The following is an 18,051-nucleotide window of genomic DNA, read 5'->3' on the forward strand; positions in this document are numbered from 1 at the left end:
GACCTGGTCAACCAGCCATCATTCAGATGTCTTATTTCCTTCTGGACAAAGCCATGATGGTGGGGGGCTGAGGCAGAGGCAGTTAGGGGCGAGATCAGGCTGGCAGGGGAGGACAGTTGGGGGCATTAGGCAGGCAGGAAGGTGAATGGTTAGGAGCCAGTGGTCCTGGATTGTGAGAGGTATATCTCAGATTGGAGAGGGTGCAGGCCGGGCTGAGGGACAACCCTCCCCTCCCCCATGGATGGATTTCGTGTATTGGGCCTCTAGTATAGTATAACATAGTGATCAAAAATGGTCAGTATGAGGTGGCATCTGGCCCACAGATGTATTTTATTTGGGAAATAGAATGCTTTTTAAAAAATGAGGCAATATTTTAAAATTTGGAGATTTTACTTAATATCCATACTTGGGTTTCTTTTGAAGATACAGGCCACCCATGCTCTCTTATGACAAGAGTCAGGTGGAGCAGAGTGGTGACTGATCCCTCAGACAGTCTGTAAGAAGCACCACCACTCCCTATCACGTCCCAACAACAGACACAGATTTCATCAGTGTATCATCAGGACTGCACTAATACTTCATTTTTGTGGAGATCTATTTTGCTATGCCCTTCTTTCTGTAAAAGGAGGGATCATGGAATTCAGCCATAGAGTATGAGTTGAAAGAAAAATTTCTCTGTGGGAGTAGAAAAAATATTTGCCAAGTCTGTTTATTCATTTGCACTGTCTGACTGCTTTGGGTATTTGAGGTTTTGACCCTTGCAGAGAAAGCACAGACAAGAAATCCTGAGACCCGACTTCAGTTCTGACTCGGGGCATGATTGTGGACGAGAACATGTCTAGTTCTCTCTGTTAAACATTTAACACATTAACATGACAAATACACAACTGTTTGTAAAATTACACAGAGAACTGCATTGCCTGAGATATTAAAACTGTTGGCAAAAAGTTCACATGCAAGGAAACCTGTAACAAAGGCAAACTTAGAGTTGAAGAATTTTAGGTTCTATTTTGCTAAAACAGAGCCATCTTATTGTATGATGAATTTTTCTGTATTAAAATCAGTTTCATGTATGAGTCTTGAGGCTGTATTACATCTTGCTTTGCAGATAGAGAAATCATTAGGCACAGAGAAATGGTCATCACTAGCCATACCTGCCTTCTTTCCACTATTATTTACTTGTAGTGTCACTTTTTTTCATCTAAGCTATTCCAGCTCTTCATTAACCTAGTTTTGTAATTTAAAGTGAAAACATTTTGCCTGATTTTCCTCAGCTTTAAAACTATCATGAGCCAAAACCAATTTGGCTTTGGTCCCAGGTTTGATTACGGTCAAAGGCATGTACATTGGTTGCGGGCACATCCCTGATGTGTAGGAGGCAGATGGTCGATGTTTCTCTCTCATCAATGTTTCTAACTCCGTATTCCTCTCTCTTCCTCTCTGTAAAAAATCAATAAAATATATTTTAAAAAATATTATGAAAATCAAAGGAAAGAAGAAAGCCTAACCTAATAACAATCAACATTCTTGGAAGAAAATATCATCTTTTTTTTTCTTTACAACTTAATTTTAGTTTTATGTAAACAACTTCACTTACAAGTGGATGAATTCGGATTTAATGCAGAACTAGTTTAGTCAGTTTTATTTACCATCAAAACTGGTTGCTCTGTGTGTTTTTGTAGTTTAATTAGTTCACTTACTAGTATGTGATATATGGCTACCTTGTGTCAACCACCAATCGAATAATCAGGATACAAAGATAAATGAAAGCCACTGCCTGTGAGTGGAAGATGGGCATGCCAATATTCTAATATGGCCTTACTGGTAAGTTTCTTTACAGAGTCAACAAATGAATTAATTGAACACCTACTCTGTTCTAGTCCTAGTAAGTAAGCACAGGGGATTCACTGCAATTAAGACAGATGTAAACTGTGTCCAGATGGAGACTATATTCTACTGAAAGATAGGGACATTCAATAAATAAGTATAATAATTACAGAGAGATTAGTGATGTGAAGGACTGATTTAAATAGAGGGTTTAGAGAAAACCTGGCAGTTAAATTCAAACTAAAACATAAAAATAAAGAATCAACAATTTCTAAGTAAAGAGAATAAAAAAGGCAAAGATCCTGTAGTGAGTAGAGCGTCATATGTCAGGAATTGGCAAGAATCCAGTGAGACTCCACTGGAATAAGCATGTAGGAAAGATGTATGAAATGAGGATAGGGAGCTAGGAAGTAGAGAGAATCAAGCAGGCTGTGGCAATGGCTTTAGATTTTATTCTAAGCACAATGAAAAAGATAGAAGACTCAGAGTACTAACGTAATCCTATTTGCTTTAAAAGAAATAATTCAGGGGTTTTACTTCTTATATGGATTGAATAGCTCATATCATAAAAATTCTCCCAAGGGTAACAATTATAAATACTGCTAAAAAAATATATCGAATAATTATCTGAAGACACTGGAAAGGGACTAAAACCAGGTAGAAGCTGGAGAGGAGTAGACATGTATAAGGAAAAATACATCACTACATATGTTTCCTGATATAGATTTTTTTTCATTTTTTTAAAATCAATCTTTATTGTTCATATTATTACAAAGGTTCTTCTTTTCTTCCCCCCTCCACCAGGTTCCCACCCCACCCATGCCCCCACCCCACCCCCCATTGTCCTCATCCATAGGTGCACAGTTTATGTTCAGTCTCTCCCTCCCTCCACCACTCCCCCTTTCCCGAGAACAGTCCTTCCACTCCCCTCCCATATCTCCTACTCTACTACAATGAACAGCTATTATTGTTCATCAGGTGTTTCAATCTCCTTTTTTTGTTGTTGTTGTGTGTTTTTTTAATTAATAAACTTTTATACTTCTAATAATAAATTTTAAAATCTAATAATTTTAAACCTTGTTTTTTTTCTGCCCTGGGAATTGAGAAGCAAACTTGTTTACATGTAAACTTGCCCTTAGGCTATCAAAAGCTGTAGCCATTCAAGTGTAAATGGACACATTGGTGAAAGATAGCTGCTGGTTGGAATTGGATTACCTGTTCTGGGTGGGAAGGGTTTGTCTTCCCCTTTCTCCATTAAAATTAAGGTGTTAGCTTTAAAACCTCTTTTTGGCAAGAGACTTTAAACTTTCAGAACTTTAAATTTTTCAGATAGTAAATCAGTTACTTAGCATTTTCTCAAATCAATAATACCTCCACATGCCCAAGGATACACTTCACACAAAAGACTTTTCCAAATAGATCAACCAACTTCACCCAGGCCCCACACAAGGCACTCACAGATCAACACCCCAGCCCTATACTAACTCAACAAATCCAGATCTAAGCCTTCATCACTTGATTCAGCAGACCCTCAAGTTCCCCCAAAAGTTTCCAGCCATGTCTGAGGGGCAGCCTTGGGGCGGAGGCAGGCAAGGAGCGAGCTGTTCCAGTCCTGGATGCTCCGGGCCTGGCCTCTATTGCTCTGGTTTGTTCCACAACCAGCTGCTCCGGGTCTGGTCACTGCCGCTCCCGGCCTGGCTGCTGCTGCTCCGGGCCTGGCCGCACCCGACCCAGCAGCTCTGGGCCTGGCTGCTGCTTTTCTGGGCCTGGCTGCTCCTGACCCGGTTGCTCTGGGCCCAGCTGCTCCAGGCCCGGCCACTCCGGGCCTGGGTGCTCCTGGACTGGCCACCCTGGGCTTGGCCGCCTCTGCCTCAGGCCTGGCTGCCACTGCTCCAGGTCTGGCTGCTCCAGGCCTGGCTGTTGCTGCTCTGGTTCTGGCTGCTGCTGCTCTGGGGCCTGGCTGTTGCTGTTCCAGGCCCGGCTGCCACTGCCTTGTGCCTGGCCACTCTAAGCCTGGCTGCCGCCATTCCAACATTCTGTCCTTTTTTTTTTTAAACGCATTTATGTTGCAATGTTGGCTGCTGAGTTGAGTTCTGACTTAGTCTTCAATTTTTCAAGATCTTCTTTGTATTCTGTCTTGAGTAATTTTACTATCTTTTGCTCTCACTTGATTTCTTCACATTGAAAACTTCTTCGGTTTCTTCCTCCTTGTCCTGGAAGCTCAGCAGGTTGGCCTGCAGCACCCCTTTGTTCTCCACAGGCTCCTGCGTGGCTTCAGCATGTTGCCAGGGGTCGGCGCCGCCCAGGAAGCAGCCCCTGGCCTCGGCTCCGTGGCCCGCGCTCAGTGGTCGAAGGCCCAGGGGCATCCCCACTCCCCCTGGGGGCTCCATCGCCTGGCTCCTTGCTGGCGACCAGTTGGCCGGTGTCCGGCAGGGGCTCCTGCTCCTCGTCGCGTTCCTCCCAGTCTGGAGCTTTTTTTCTCCTTCCCGCTAGGGGAGTCTAGCATCAGAGTCAACAGACTGTCCTCTGCATGCAATGTGCACAACTCCGGGGGCTCTGCTTTTTGCCTCTCTCCTGGGGTTCCGCCTCACAGCCCCGTCTCCCCCAGCCTGAGCCTTGGTCCCCAGGGTCTGGCCTAGAACTGGGGTTCAGAGCAGTCAAAACTGGGGCCCAGCACAGTCAGAGCTCCTGTTTCCTTCCTGCCGGGGCAATCCAGCATCAGAGTCAACATTCCTACCCTTGCACGCAATGTGCATGACTCTGGGGCTCGGCCTTTCACCCCTCCCCCAGGACTCCACCTCATAGCTCTGTCTCCCTCTGCTTGAGCCTGGGTCCCCTGGAATTGGCCTAGAACGGGGGTTCAGAGCAGTCGGGACTGGGGCTCAGCACCGCCAGAGGTTTTGTTTCTTCCAGCCAGGGCAATCCCGCATAAGAGTCAACATTCCGTCCTCTGCGCGCAATGTGCGTGACTCCGGGGACTCCGCTTTTCACCGCTCTCCTGGGATTCCGCCTCACAGCCCGTCTCCCCCTGCCTGAGCCTGGGTCCCCAGGGTCTGGCCCAGAACTGGGGCTCAGCGCTGCCGGTTCTGGGGTTCAGCCCAGTCTGGGGCTTTTATTTCCTTCCTGCTAGGGAATGCCAGGCAGGCACCCAGCCTTCTCCTCCTCTCCGGCTGCGTCCTCTCCGCGCACGCGCGAGTGCCTGCGCGCAGCATGTCTCCATACCTTAGGCTTTTTCAGCTCCTCTGATTTTCCTTCTGGTTTTCTCTTTCCTTCTTGTTGTAGAATTTTCAGTCAGTCGACTACCTGTAGCTCTGGGCAATGTCCACTCTACATTTTAGTTGTATTCCATTGAAATTGTTATGTGCTGCTGCGGTTAGGTGTCTACCTGAGCAGCCATCTTGGATCCTCTCTGTTTCCTGATATAGATTTTTGCCTGAGAAGATGCCCCAATCAAAGCCATAGAGGACTGCTAATATTCAAGACATATGCAGTCTTCCAGGCTAATAAATGAGAGGTCAGAGTTCAAGGCAACTATAGCAGTTAGTAGTAAGGTAGAGGTAGTGAGAACCATAGAAAGGGAGCTCAGCATTATGCATATAAATGTGACACTAATCTCTGGATGATTTCTGAATTACATTAAAAGTAACCCAGCAAAGAACTCAAGAGGAATTTCAGAAGGTGCTAGCACAGGAGAGACAAAATCTGGAGTTCAAGTTGAGCTAAATAAATTATCTTTACTAAAGAAAACAAACAAAAAAATCAATACTCTTTAGAGAAATGAGAATCCAGTGTCTTAGAATATATATCAAAACACAATGTTATAAATATGACCTCATAATTACTAGACATAGAAAAATAGAAATATTAACCTACCTTTAGAGAAAACCATTTAATGAACAATGACCCTGGGATGCCACAAATGTTAGAATTAGAAGACAAAAAATTTAAAGCTGGTAATTTAACAGTGCTTAAGGATATAATAGATAATATTATCATAATTACCATAATACAAAGATAGAAAATAGCAAAGAAATAGAAACTACTAAAAATGAAAATTCTATGACTACCATTAACAAATGACAAGTGCTGGCAATGCTGGTGGGAATACAGACTGGTGCGGCCAGGATAGAAAACAGTATGGAGTTTCCTAAAAAACTTAAATATGGAACTGCCATTTGATCCAATGATCCATTTCTGGGAATGTATCATAAGAAATTCAAAACACCAATCAGAAAGAAAGTATGCACTTCTATGTTCATAGCAGCATAATTTAAAATAGCTAAGATCTGGAAACAGCCCAAGTGCCCATCAGTAGATGAGTGGATAAAACAGCTGTGGTGCATCTACACAATGGAATACTATGCAGCTGTAAAAAAGAAGGATATATTACCCTTTGAGGCAGCATGGAGGGACCTGGAGAGTATTATGCTAAGTGAAATAAGCCAGTCAGAAAAAGACAAGTATCACATGATCTCACTCATATGTGGAATCCAATAAACAAAATAAATGCATGAACAAAATAGACCCAGAGACATGGAAGCATGGAACAGAGTGTGGAATCTCAGAGGGAAGTGGGTGGGGGTGGGAAGTGATCAACCAAAAAACTTGTATGCATATATACATAACTGATGGATACAGGCAATAATAAAGATTTAAAGCCGAAAAAGGAAGAAAATTCTAGTATTGGTAAGTATATCTGAAATAAATATTTAGCAAATGGGCCTAGCTGCTAACTGGAGGTAACAGAGAAAAGAGTCAATGAACTTGAAAACAGACCTAACAGAAAGAGTATCTAATTGAGGGGGAGAGGGAAGAAAAAAACACACACACAGAATCCCTCAAGGGCCTGTGGAATACTAGCCAAATTTTTCAAATATGTATACTTGAAGTTACAGCAGAACAAGTGAGAACAAATGGAGTACAAAAATATATTTAAATAAATAGATGCTAAACTTTCCCCTCATTTGGTGAAAGACAGCAATCTACGAATTCAAATCTGGAAGAAGAAAGATAAATCCAAAGACAACCACACCTAAGCACACCATACTAAAAACCAGATATTAACAGAAAATCTTAATAGCCAGAGAAAAATAATATACTGTACATAGCAGAAGAATAATACAAATGATGGTTGAGCCCTAGCTGGTTTGGTTCAGTGGATAAATGTCGGCCCGCAGACCCAAAGGGTCTCAGGTTTGATTCTGGCCAAGGGCATATACCTTGGTTGCAGGGTCCTCCACGGCCGGGCCCTGGTCTGGTGCATGCAGAAGGCAACCAATTGATGTGTTTCTTTCACATTGATGTTTCTCTTTGTCTTTCCCTCTCTCTCCTCTGCTCTCTCTAAAGATCAATGGAAAATATCCTCAGGTGAGAATTAACAAAAAAACAGAAACAAAAAGCAAAAATGATGGTTGACTTCTCATAAGAAAAAAAATGATGCCTAAAGATAAATGCAAATAAAATTCTGAAAATTGAAAAATATTAAATAAATCCAAAAGATGGCATAAAAGAAGAAACAGAGAAAAAAAATAATAGGCATAATAAATAGCAAAATAGAAGACCTAAATCCAACCATATTCATCTTTACATTAAATATAGTTAGATTAAACACTCCAAATACTCTAAAAAAGCAGAGATTATAAGACTATAGAAAAGCAAGACCCAACTCTATGCCATGTACAAAAAATGCACTTGACATAGACTGTGACAGAGAAATGGTGGTTTGGCCAATGGTGCTGGGAGAGGAGGTGGAGAACCAAACATGAACTGGTGATATATATTTTGGACTTAGAATCAATAGGACTTTGTAATGTAATGGATTGTATGTTGGCAGAGAAGGAAAATGAGTTAAGAATTAATCCTAATTCTCTGGCTTTAATAAAATATAAATGATGGTGCTCTTTACTAAGATGAAGACAAATAATGGAGGCTCATCTTAGGGGGTGTATAAGTTACTACAGTCAGAAACCTGGGAGTAATTCTTGACTTCTTCCTCCCTCTGCCTCCCTGACATCTAATCAATCTTCTACATTGATAACAATGCTATCCTTCAGAAATAGACCACTCTCTTTTATGTATACTTCACGTCTACTCCATCAGGAAATCCTGTTGGGTCTATCTTCAAAATACATAAAAATTTGACCACAATTTACCAGCTCCCCTGCCAACGTCTCTCAGCTGGACTACTGGACTACTGCCTGGACTACTGGACTACTGCCTCTTTCTGGTTACCTGCTTCTATCTGCCCCACTCTCACCCCCAGATTATTCCCAACATAGCAGGTTTATTATTCCCAACAACCAGAAGGATCCCTTAAAAATCTGTTATATCATAGCTCTCCATAGTGCTCATTAGTCTCCAATGGCTTTCCATTTCACTTGGAATAAAAGCTAAATTTCATACAGTGGCCCCTGACTACTAGGTGTAGTGTTAATAATACGACTTTTTTTTTCAATAAATGGAGTTACACATATGTTGATATATATGAGATTTTATATGTATGTTATTTTGTTGTATTGGCAACAAGCTTCAAAACTTCATATGTCAAATTTTCTGAAGGTGTTAGCATCATAGATATTTTTATGCTTAAAAATGTCAAATTTCCTGCCAAAAAAAGCACATTTGTGGTAAGTTTTAACTCATTATTTTGAAGAAAAGTGCTGCTGAATACTTCAGGAAACTTATGGTGAACATGTTCCATCTCAAGATACTTTTGAATGTTGGTTTAAATGCTTTAAAAGTGATGATTTTGATGTGAAAGACAAAGAACATCCAAATCAACTGAAAAAGTTTGAAGACCAACCATTATAAGCATTATTGAATGAAGATGCCTGTCAAATTCAAAAACAACTTGCAGAAAGATTAAACGTTGCTCAGCAAACAATTTCCGATCCTTTACAAGCAATGGGAAAGATTTAAAGGAAGGAAAATGGGTGCCATCAACTGAACAAAAGACAAAGGAAAACCAAAAAGCCATCAGTAAAATGTTGCTTCAAAGGCACAAAAGAAAACCTTTTTGCAACGAATTGTGACTGGTGATGAAAAGTGGATTTTGAGAATACCAAATGCACAAAATCATGGGTTGATCCAGATCAACCATTAACATCAACTGCAAGGCCTAATCCTTTGGAAAGAAGACTATGTTCTGCATTTGGTGGGATCAGGAAGGTGTGGTGTATTATGAGCTTCTAAAGCCAGGTGAAACAGTTAATGCTGATCACTACCAACAACAAATAATCCATTTGAACCACGCTTTGATTGTGAAATGACCAAAATGGGCCAGAAGACACAGCAAAGTAATTTTGCTTCGTGATAATGCACCATCACACATTTCAAACCAGTTAAAGACACATTAAAAGATCTTGCATCGGAAGTATTAACCCACCTGCTGTATTCATCAGACCTTGCTCCTTCAGATTACCACTTGTTCCTATCTATGGCACATGCACTTTCTGAGCAGCACTTCAAAATGTACAAAGAAGTGGAAAATCGGCTCTCTGAATGGCTTGCTTCAAAACAAGAAAAGTTCTATTGGGCCAGTATCCACAACTTACCTAAAGATGGGGGAAATGTGTAGCTAGCAATGGACATTACTTTGAATAAAGCACTTTTGATGTTTTTCTTGAAATTATCATGTTTCCTTTGATTACAAACTCTGCATTATTAACTGGAACAGCTAGTACCTCTTTGAACTTATTCCCTACAATTCTCATTTTGGTTCACTCTGCTCTATCCATGTGGCCTCTTTGCTATTTCTGTAATGCCCAGGCAGGCAATCTCCTCAGGATGTTAGCACTGGTTGTTTCCTAGGCCTGGTAGGTTCTTCTCCAGCTTTCCTTTTTTTTTTCCTTGTTGTTTGTTTGAATGTCATTTCAATGAGGTCTACCTTGACCTCACTTAAAATTGCAAATTGCTTGCTGAATCACAAGTTTTCCTTCTCTATTACTTTGAACAACTTATATCACCAAATAAGATTAATTTACTTATTGCTTTATGATGTTCTTATGTATTATCTGTCTCCTCTTGTTAGTTTGTAAGCTTGACATGGGGACAGATTTTTGGAGAGGGGACAGAAGAAGCTGTTTTAGTCACCGATTTTTTTTCCCCCATCAGAACTGTGCCTAGCACATAGTAGGCACTCAGTAAATAGTAGCTGTGAAAATAAATCCTTCCTATACAATAAAGAGATAATAGGCAAATGGTCATTACACTGTGAAGTAATGACTGATCAGTAGAATGTGAGGTACAGTGCGGTGGAAAGTGGCGATGGGCAAGTGGCCAGCTGAGGCAAGCAGCAGCAAGTTACACACAGATTCATGCACAGGACCAATGGTATCACTATAAGAAGATTGGACTTTATTCCATAGATCATTGGAGAGCTATCAAGAGTGACGGGGTCATATCTAGGTTTAGAAAGATTGCTATAACTGCAATCTTTAGAGAGGGTATTGTGGACAAAGTCTGTATCTTCCCAACATTCATACATTGAAATTCTAATCTACACTAATAAAAGAGAAATATGCAAATTGACCATTACTTCATGACACCCACAAGCCAACCAGAAGTGAGCATGCAAATTAACCTGACAAAGATGGTGGCAGCCCCATCCTGCAGCAGCTCTGGACCTCTGGGCAGCAGGCATGCAGGTGTGGAATGGCCAGGTGGTGGGACGCCTGCTATAGTGGGAGGTAGAGGGAGCTACAGAAGAGGCACTCTGGCCAGAGTGAAGACTGGCCTGAGCAAAGATGGAAGGTGGCTGCCAGAGTGAAGGCCTGGGTCCCAGGTGCCAGAGAAAAGTCAGTGCCAGCAGCTAGGGGAAGGAAGACCTATTGCACGAATCTTTGTGCAACAGGCCTCTAGTCACAATATAATGGTGTTTGAGTGCTGGGGCCTTAGGGACATGATTAGGTCATGAGAGTGGATGGAGTCCATGAATGGGATTATTGCCCTTAAAAGGGTCTGAAGAGTCCAGAATTCTCCCCTTCAGTCATGTAAAGACACAAAAAGATGGCCCTCTGCAACCTGGAAAAGAGCTCTGGCCAAGCTGACACTGGATCTAGACTTTCATCCTCTAGAATTGTGAGAAGTAAATTTCTGTTGTATGTAAGCCACCCATTCTATGCTACCTTGTTATAGCAGCCCCAAATGATATAGGAATTAGAAGGGAAAAGAGTAGAAGAAAGAAGGGAATTGGCTGTGTAGGAATCTGAGTTGTATGTAAAAAATATAGTGAACGCCTGGGCAGGAGGAGAGTTCCAGGAGGAGAGTTCCAGGAGCCATTTCACTATATTACGCAGTTGGTCCCTGTATCTATGAAGTCATTCCAATTATAATAGCTAATGTGAAATGCTGGGGACACACCTATGTCTACACATAGATCCTGTCAATACTGATAAGCGTATGTTTCTCTCATGGCCTCACAAAGCCTGCCAACTGCACTTGCTTCACAACACTTGAGCAGAAAGTCACTAACTGACAATAATGCTTCTCAAGGGAATATACAAGAGAACTCTAAGAAACACTCAGAAACACATAACCCCACAAGTCAGACCAAGTTCTGGAAAGGTCTGGGGCTTGTGGGAGATGACGGGTTTGAATCAGGCTCTCCCACTTACAAATGAAAGACCTTAATCAAGTTCCCTTACTATTCTGTTTATTCTGTTCTATTTATTCATTAGTAAAATTGACATCATAACACACATACACATGCTGTGAAGATCAGATAAAATAATGTATCTTAACAGAGCCTAAAAACACTTGAAACTTAACACATACCCCCAGCAGGCTGAAGGGCAGTGCAATTTACTGTGATGTGCAGAAAAAAATTATAACTATCAGTTGTATATCCAACTTTCCCATAAGATAACACACTACTAGAGGACAGTAACCATATGTTAATATTCTCAACTAATTAATCACGAATGAATGAATGAAGAAAGGAATGAAATCAATACCTCCATAACCAGTACAGCACTGTGAATACTGCAAGCTCTTCACACACAGACTGTCTGTTTTCCTAAGGCTAGCCCCAGGCTGACTGGCATTGATAATGAGGGAGGAGGCCAGGCAAACCGCTACATGTGACCCTGTGGCTCAAGTTCATAAATTTAAATTCTGGGTTCAAACGATTCAAAGGTAAACCCCAACCCAAGCCGATGATCCCAGAAAGCCAATGTCATCACATCAGTGGCTTAGAAACTTGCTGTAGCCTTCCTTCCCCGCCACCCCCCACAATAAAAGTGACTTCAAGTACTAGAGGCAAGGGTGCGTGGAGAGAGAGATGGCCAAGGTCCAGTTGGAAATGAGGTCCTCATCTGGATGCAGTGAGTTTAAGTTCTGTGGAAAAAGTCTGGGATAAAAGCAATGTGTTTTGCACAACTGCTCTGGAGAGAGTATTGACAAGCACGAGGCAATCCTGATGGGTGCTTGACTGATGTAACTGAAATCAATCATCTGTGGGGTGCGGGTGTGTGCTTTTCTAAGGAGAAATAAATATTAGAGGCACAAGCTTGAAATGAGTAAAAAATGAGTCCAAATCTCAGTCAGATGAAACAGTAAGGTTTCCAGAGCCAGAAAAGATCCTATCCTATTTTTTCTTCATCCTGAAGTTAACCAGATGGACATTTTTTTTTTTTTTTTGCAAAGTACCAATTTATCCACATGCTTGGAATGAAGAACTTGCTTTGTTATAGAAGATCTGTATTTAATTGTAGAAATGAGACAAAATATCTATTTTGCAAATCTAGAGTTTAGATCATTTTTATTTTTCTAAACTCTCTTCTTTTCCCTCCTTGGCTTCGCTTCTCATCTTCATGCTCCTCTCTCCTGCTTTAGAGGATGTATTTACGACTGTGATTAGAATATACTGGGGACAATATAATAATGAACAGACACTTTCAGACATGGCATATGGGAGACGATGTGCATTTGAAACAAAACATAAAAGATGCCACTTCCTCTTACGATGTCCTCTATGACGGCAATGCGCTGTCATGAAAGAACAAAGAAGAAGGAAAGGAAAAGGAGAGGTGAATTGCAAGGGAACCATGTACAATAGAAAGGCCATGTGAGGGCATCAGTAATCTTTCCAGGCTGTGCTTACTACTCCAGCTTTCAATTCCTCAACCTACAAACATGGACAATATCTGTTCCTATCTTACAGGGTTTTGAGAGGACTAAATGAGATAGTACGTGCAAAACTCTTGAAATGAAATCAGGGAAATAAGCCTTCAAAATATCAGGCGTTGTGATTGTTTTGAATGCCACTCAAGGATTAACAAAATTATGTACACAAATCCTTGCTGTGGATAAACACACTCAGTAAGGTGCGATTATTGTTACTACTACGGTATTACCATCATTACTATTATTCTCATTTTACTTTTTGTTTCTATCTCTTTGCTTGCCCTCCCTGGACTGATGCTTTAGGAGACTGTTTTCTTCTTGATTCAGATTTCAACCTATTATGCTAGAGTTTAGATTTCCTAAGATTTCATTCTCTGTAAGCCATGAGTCAATCAGACCTCATCCATATGTCCAAGGAAACTACAGATGTAGAATTACACAACATGGAATGACAAATGCAGCCTGATTACTTGATGGTGCACAATCAACTAACCAGATAAAGGCCAACAATTCTCATGACTCCTATGGAACACCATCCTGGACTTTTATGGGAGGTTTTTTTAATGGTAAAGAAGTTATAATTTTTATTTAAATTCTGGCTCAGGAAGGAGGAATAACCTACTCTTCTCTGCAATAACATAACATTTGGATGAAGATGGCTTATATCCATAGCAACAGAGCAAACTCGGAGTCAAATACTGGGAAAAGCATTTCCAGACTGACACAGATGTTCAATTTGCATACCAAGTCTCTGAAAACCTGTTGATGGACAGCTTCATGGACAATGCATCTGGCACAAAGACTTGGTTTACTGGATTCTTATCCTTGTTGTAAAAAGCCTCTGGGCTGTGTTTCCTATGAGTTCTGTGTCGGCTAAGGGTGATGGCACCATGATGCAAGGTTAAAAAAGGCTATATTTCAGTAATGGGTTTCAATGTGTCACAGAAAAGGAACAGATATTTACATTGAAAGCTGTATAAATACATGGCACTGGTTTAAACAGGAGAATGTAAAGCTCCGTCCCAATGTGCTGTAGACATTCAGTGATGTCTCACTCCCAGACATTTCCAGCACTGGTTATTAAGACCAATCAGATGTTATTTACTTTACACTCACTGAGCTTGCCTACTAGATACGGAGCTCCTTAAAACCAGGGAGTAACGGGGGTCTAACTCATTTAATTAATCTCTGCAGTGTGTCACAAGAACAAGGGCAAAGAATATGCTCTTGGAAGCCATCCACCAACTATGCTTCCCTGACTCTGAAAGTGAATTTGAAGCAGTTAAGTATAAAATAGCAACACACTGAGAAATACTAGATATTAATGGGTACTTGCATCTCCATCCAGCTCTGGATCAGATCACTTCTTAAAAAATTTTTTTTCTTTTATTCTTTTTCCTTCTTGGATCAGATCACTTTTTAAAAATATATACATTTTTATTAATTTCAGAGAGGAAGGAAAAAGGAGAGGGAGAGAGATAAAAACAACAATGATCAGAGAGAATCATTGATTGGCTGCCCCCTACTAGGGATTGAACTTGCAACCTGGGCATGTACCCTGACCAGGAATTGAACCATGACTTCCTGGTTCATAGGTCGATGATCAACCATTGATCCATGCTGGCTGGGCAGGTCACTTTTAATTTGACTGAATAATTTAGCAGAGTTGGTGGGGAATCAGACCATAAACCAGTGGTTTTCAAACTATTGTATCTAATGCTTTGACCCTTTAATACAGTTCCTGATGTTGTGGTGACCCTCAACCATAAAATTATTTTCGTTGCTACTTCATAATTGTAATTTTGTTACTGTTATGAATCATAATGTAAATATATGTGTTTTCTGATAGTCTTAGGCGACCCTGCTCGCAGTTCTCAACCTGTGGGTCTCAATCTTACTAGCTGTTTTCAACAGGTTGAGAACCGCTAGAAGGGTTTTTTAAGACCATCCGAAAACACAGATATTTACATTATGATTCATACAGTAGCAAATTTACAGTTATGAAGTAGCAAGAAAAATAATTTCATGGTTGGGGTCACCACAACATGAGAAACTGTATTAAAGTATCGCGGCATTAGAAAGGTTGAGAACCACTGCCATAAACATGATTTCAAAATAACATGTAGATGTGAGGTTGGGTAAGTGAGGCTAAGTCTCATTTTCTCTTGCCTTCCAGGTCTAATCCCTCCGGGGTCTGCCCATTTTACCTCGGTCATCAGCACCACAGTCTTCATCCACGCCCTCATGGCTTTTGGTCCATGGATGGACCTACTAAAACTGGCCTCCTTGCCTCTAGTCACGTGTCCTCAGGCCTTCTTCTCAGTGCTGCCAGCCAGAGGTTTTATGACAGAGATCTGAACAATCCTGTCCATTTTTCTAACCTTTCACTGGTTCCCCTTGGTCTTGGTCAACTAGATAAAATTCAATTCCTTAGCATGTTTTACAGGGAATTCTTATGATGTGGTCCCTGCCCAACTCTCTTTTATGGTAAGTCATTCTTCTAAGACAAGTTTATGCCACAGCTGAAATTCTGGACTATTTGCAATTACCCTCAAATATGCCTTGTTATTTTCGCTCCCATGTCTTTGTTCTTATGCCAGTTCTCCTGCCTTGAAGAGTGTTCCGACCCTTCTTTCCTCATTTGTTTTTATTTATCATATAAGGCTCAACACTAATGCCTTCTTCTCTGCAAAGAGTCTCTGAACTCTGCTTTGTGCCAACTCTCTGCCTTGTACCTCTGGCACAGTGCTCAGTTCAAGTTTCTGGATCTCTGTATTCTCTGTTGGACAATTGCAGGAATTCAACAAATGTTTAGCAAGTACCTTCTAAGAACTGAGCTGGATACAAAGAAAGGCATTCCTGCCTTTAAGAATCTTACAGATTTCTGGAAAAGGCAGGTTAGTAAACCAATAAGCATAACAGAATATGATAAGAAGTAGAGAAGTCTTAAAGGACAAGTAAAACAATCAAGATGGTAAAGAACTTTGGGGGCAGGAGGAAAGCACACACAAAGGCACAGAGGAGTGGAGTAATCTAAGTCCTGGATAAGGCATGAGGAAGGCGATCTAGCCTTGGTGACAAGTATGGGTGTGGGACTGGAAGGGAAACACCACAAGGGAATGATGCACAGAGAAAACTGTCTGAACTATGTCCCCAGGGCTATGGGGAACCATGGAAGGATCTGGACTGGGGAGTACCACAGTCCTTTTCACAGAATACAATATCACTTTTGCTGCCATGATGAAAGGATTGTTGGGTGAAAGACAGATGAGAAGATAGGTTAGTAATAACCGCCCAGATTGACATTTATTCCTCTGGCAAGCACGTGCTTCATATGCTCCATAGGTTATGAAAGTTAGTTCTGATTTAGGATCCTGCAAACCTTCCAGATACTCAGTGTATGGGTAGTGTGACAAATGAACTGGTCATGGGTGTAAAAACATTACAGATCAACTTACCAGTTTCCCAGTAACACTCTGTCCACCTTCATTCAGCCAGAACCCAGGAACCATGGCTGAGAAATAAGGGCCCCAGACACCTGGTACAAAAATCGGGTCTTTGCTAATCTGAAAAGAAAGAGAAAAGGTCTGTGAAAATACTGACCTTTGGGCTTGAAGGAGCCTTCTCATCCTCCCATCAGTGATTATATGATGATGGCATTTAGCTTCTTATTAAACAGCTTTCACAGGAGCAAAGTCACTCCCTCTAAAGGAAGGGCATGGCTTCATCTTTGGAAACCTTTCCCATAAATCCATTTAGATGCCAGGACAGCAAAAGAGATCAGTTTGGGAAGAAAATAATGAGCCATTTCCTTGATGGATCCCCCTACATGGCGAACTGATTATGAACACGATGTCCATTTTCCACCCATCCAGGTATCTACCCCCTTTGCAATGTGGCCTTGCAGCTTCTCTCATTGAGGGGTAGGGTCCCCACCTCTTGAATCTGGGCCAGCCTAGTTGTTTATGGCCAACAGAATGAGGTAGAGGGGACACTGTGCCAGTTTTCCAGGCCTCACCCTCAAGAAGCCTGTGTGTTTCTCTGCTCCACCTCTTGCTCCTCTACCTTTGCCATGAGAGCAGGCCCAGGCTCGCCTGCTGGATGGAAAGTCATGAACAGAACTGCGTCAGCCCAGGCATTGCAGGTGATGCTTCACATATATGAGAGCAAAAACAAACCCTGTAGTCGACCAGCCGCTAACAAGCCCAGGTCACCAGAATCGCCTGGAGGGATGTGTGAACAAAAACACGTCCTATTGTATGTCACAAAGGTGCTGTATGTGTTTGTTACCTAGCATGTTTGTTACCAGCAGTTATTAATCACCCTACAGCATGCCATCTCCCTCTGTTGGGTCCTAGGGACACAGAGATAAATTAAGGTTCTTATTTTCAAGAAGCTGTCCATCTAGAGTAGGGGTGTCGAACTCAATCAGAGAAGGGGCCAAAATCTAAAATCCAGCCTAAATCGCTGGCCGAATGGTTTACTGAACAGACATAAACTGTCATTGTGATGGAAATGCAGCGGAGTGCAGTGATGTCAGCGCGGTGCGGGCCACACTGCAAGGCCTGGTGGGACGGATTTGGCCCGCGGGCCTTGTGTTTGACACTTGTGCTCTAGAGGGAGCTCCACAAGGAAATGAGCAAACAAAACACAGTGTGGCCCAGACAGTGTGGCTCAATGGTTGAGTGTTGACATAAGAACCAGGAGGTTATGGTTTGACTCCCTTTCAGGGCACATGCCGGGGCTGCAGGCTCAATCCCCAGTAGGAGGCAGCCGATCAATGATTCTCTCTCATCATTGATGTTTCTATTTCTCTCTCTGAAATCAATAAAACCATATTTTAAACACACACACTCTCACACACACACACACACACACACACAAAGTACACAGTGTGGTGCACAGGATTGTAGAGAAAAACATAAAATGTGAAGGAGCACTGGGAGTGAGGAGGGAGGTGGTCCAGAGGTGGCTTCTTAGAGAATGGACATGAGCTTAGACTTGGAGGATTTCACCAGTTGAGGTGAAACAGCAGGACTTCATAGAAGATTGTGGTTCTGGCCAAAACTGGTTTGGCTCAGTGGATAGAGTGTCAGCCTG

The 18,051-nt window shown here is 41.7% G+C and overlaps 1 protein-coding gene across 6 annotated transcripts in view; it reads right to left on the reverse strand.

Annotated features, from left to right (window-relative positions):
- FGGY (FGGY carbohydrate kinase domain containing) overlaps nucleotides 1-18,051 on the reverse strand; it is a 398,623-nt gene that overhangs the window by 122,378 nt on the left and 258,194 nt on the right. For all 6 annotated transcript variants that reach the window (XM_036446820.2, XM_036446819.2, XM_045584552.1 and 3 more), the window contains exon 9: nucleotides 16,410-16,517. In XM_036446820.2, coding sequence (XP_036302713.1) covers nucleotides 16,410-16,517 — 108 coding nt within the window. The remainder of the gene's footprint in view (nucleotides 1-16,409; nucleotides 16,518-18,051) is intronic.

This window comes from Pipistrellus kuhlii, unplaced genomic scaffold (genome assembly GCF_014108245.1).
Source record: "Pipistrellus kuhlii isolate mPipKuh1 unplaced genomic scaffold, mPipKuh1.p scaffold_m20_p_2, whole genome shotgun sequence".
In the NCBI taxonomy this organism is placed as follows: domain Eukaryota; kingdom Metazoa; phylum Chordata; class Mammalia; order Chiroptera; family Vespertilionidae; genus Pipistrellus; species Pipistrellus kuhlii.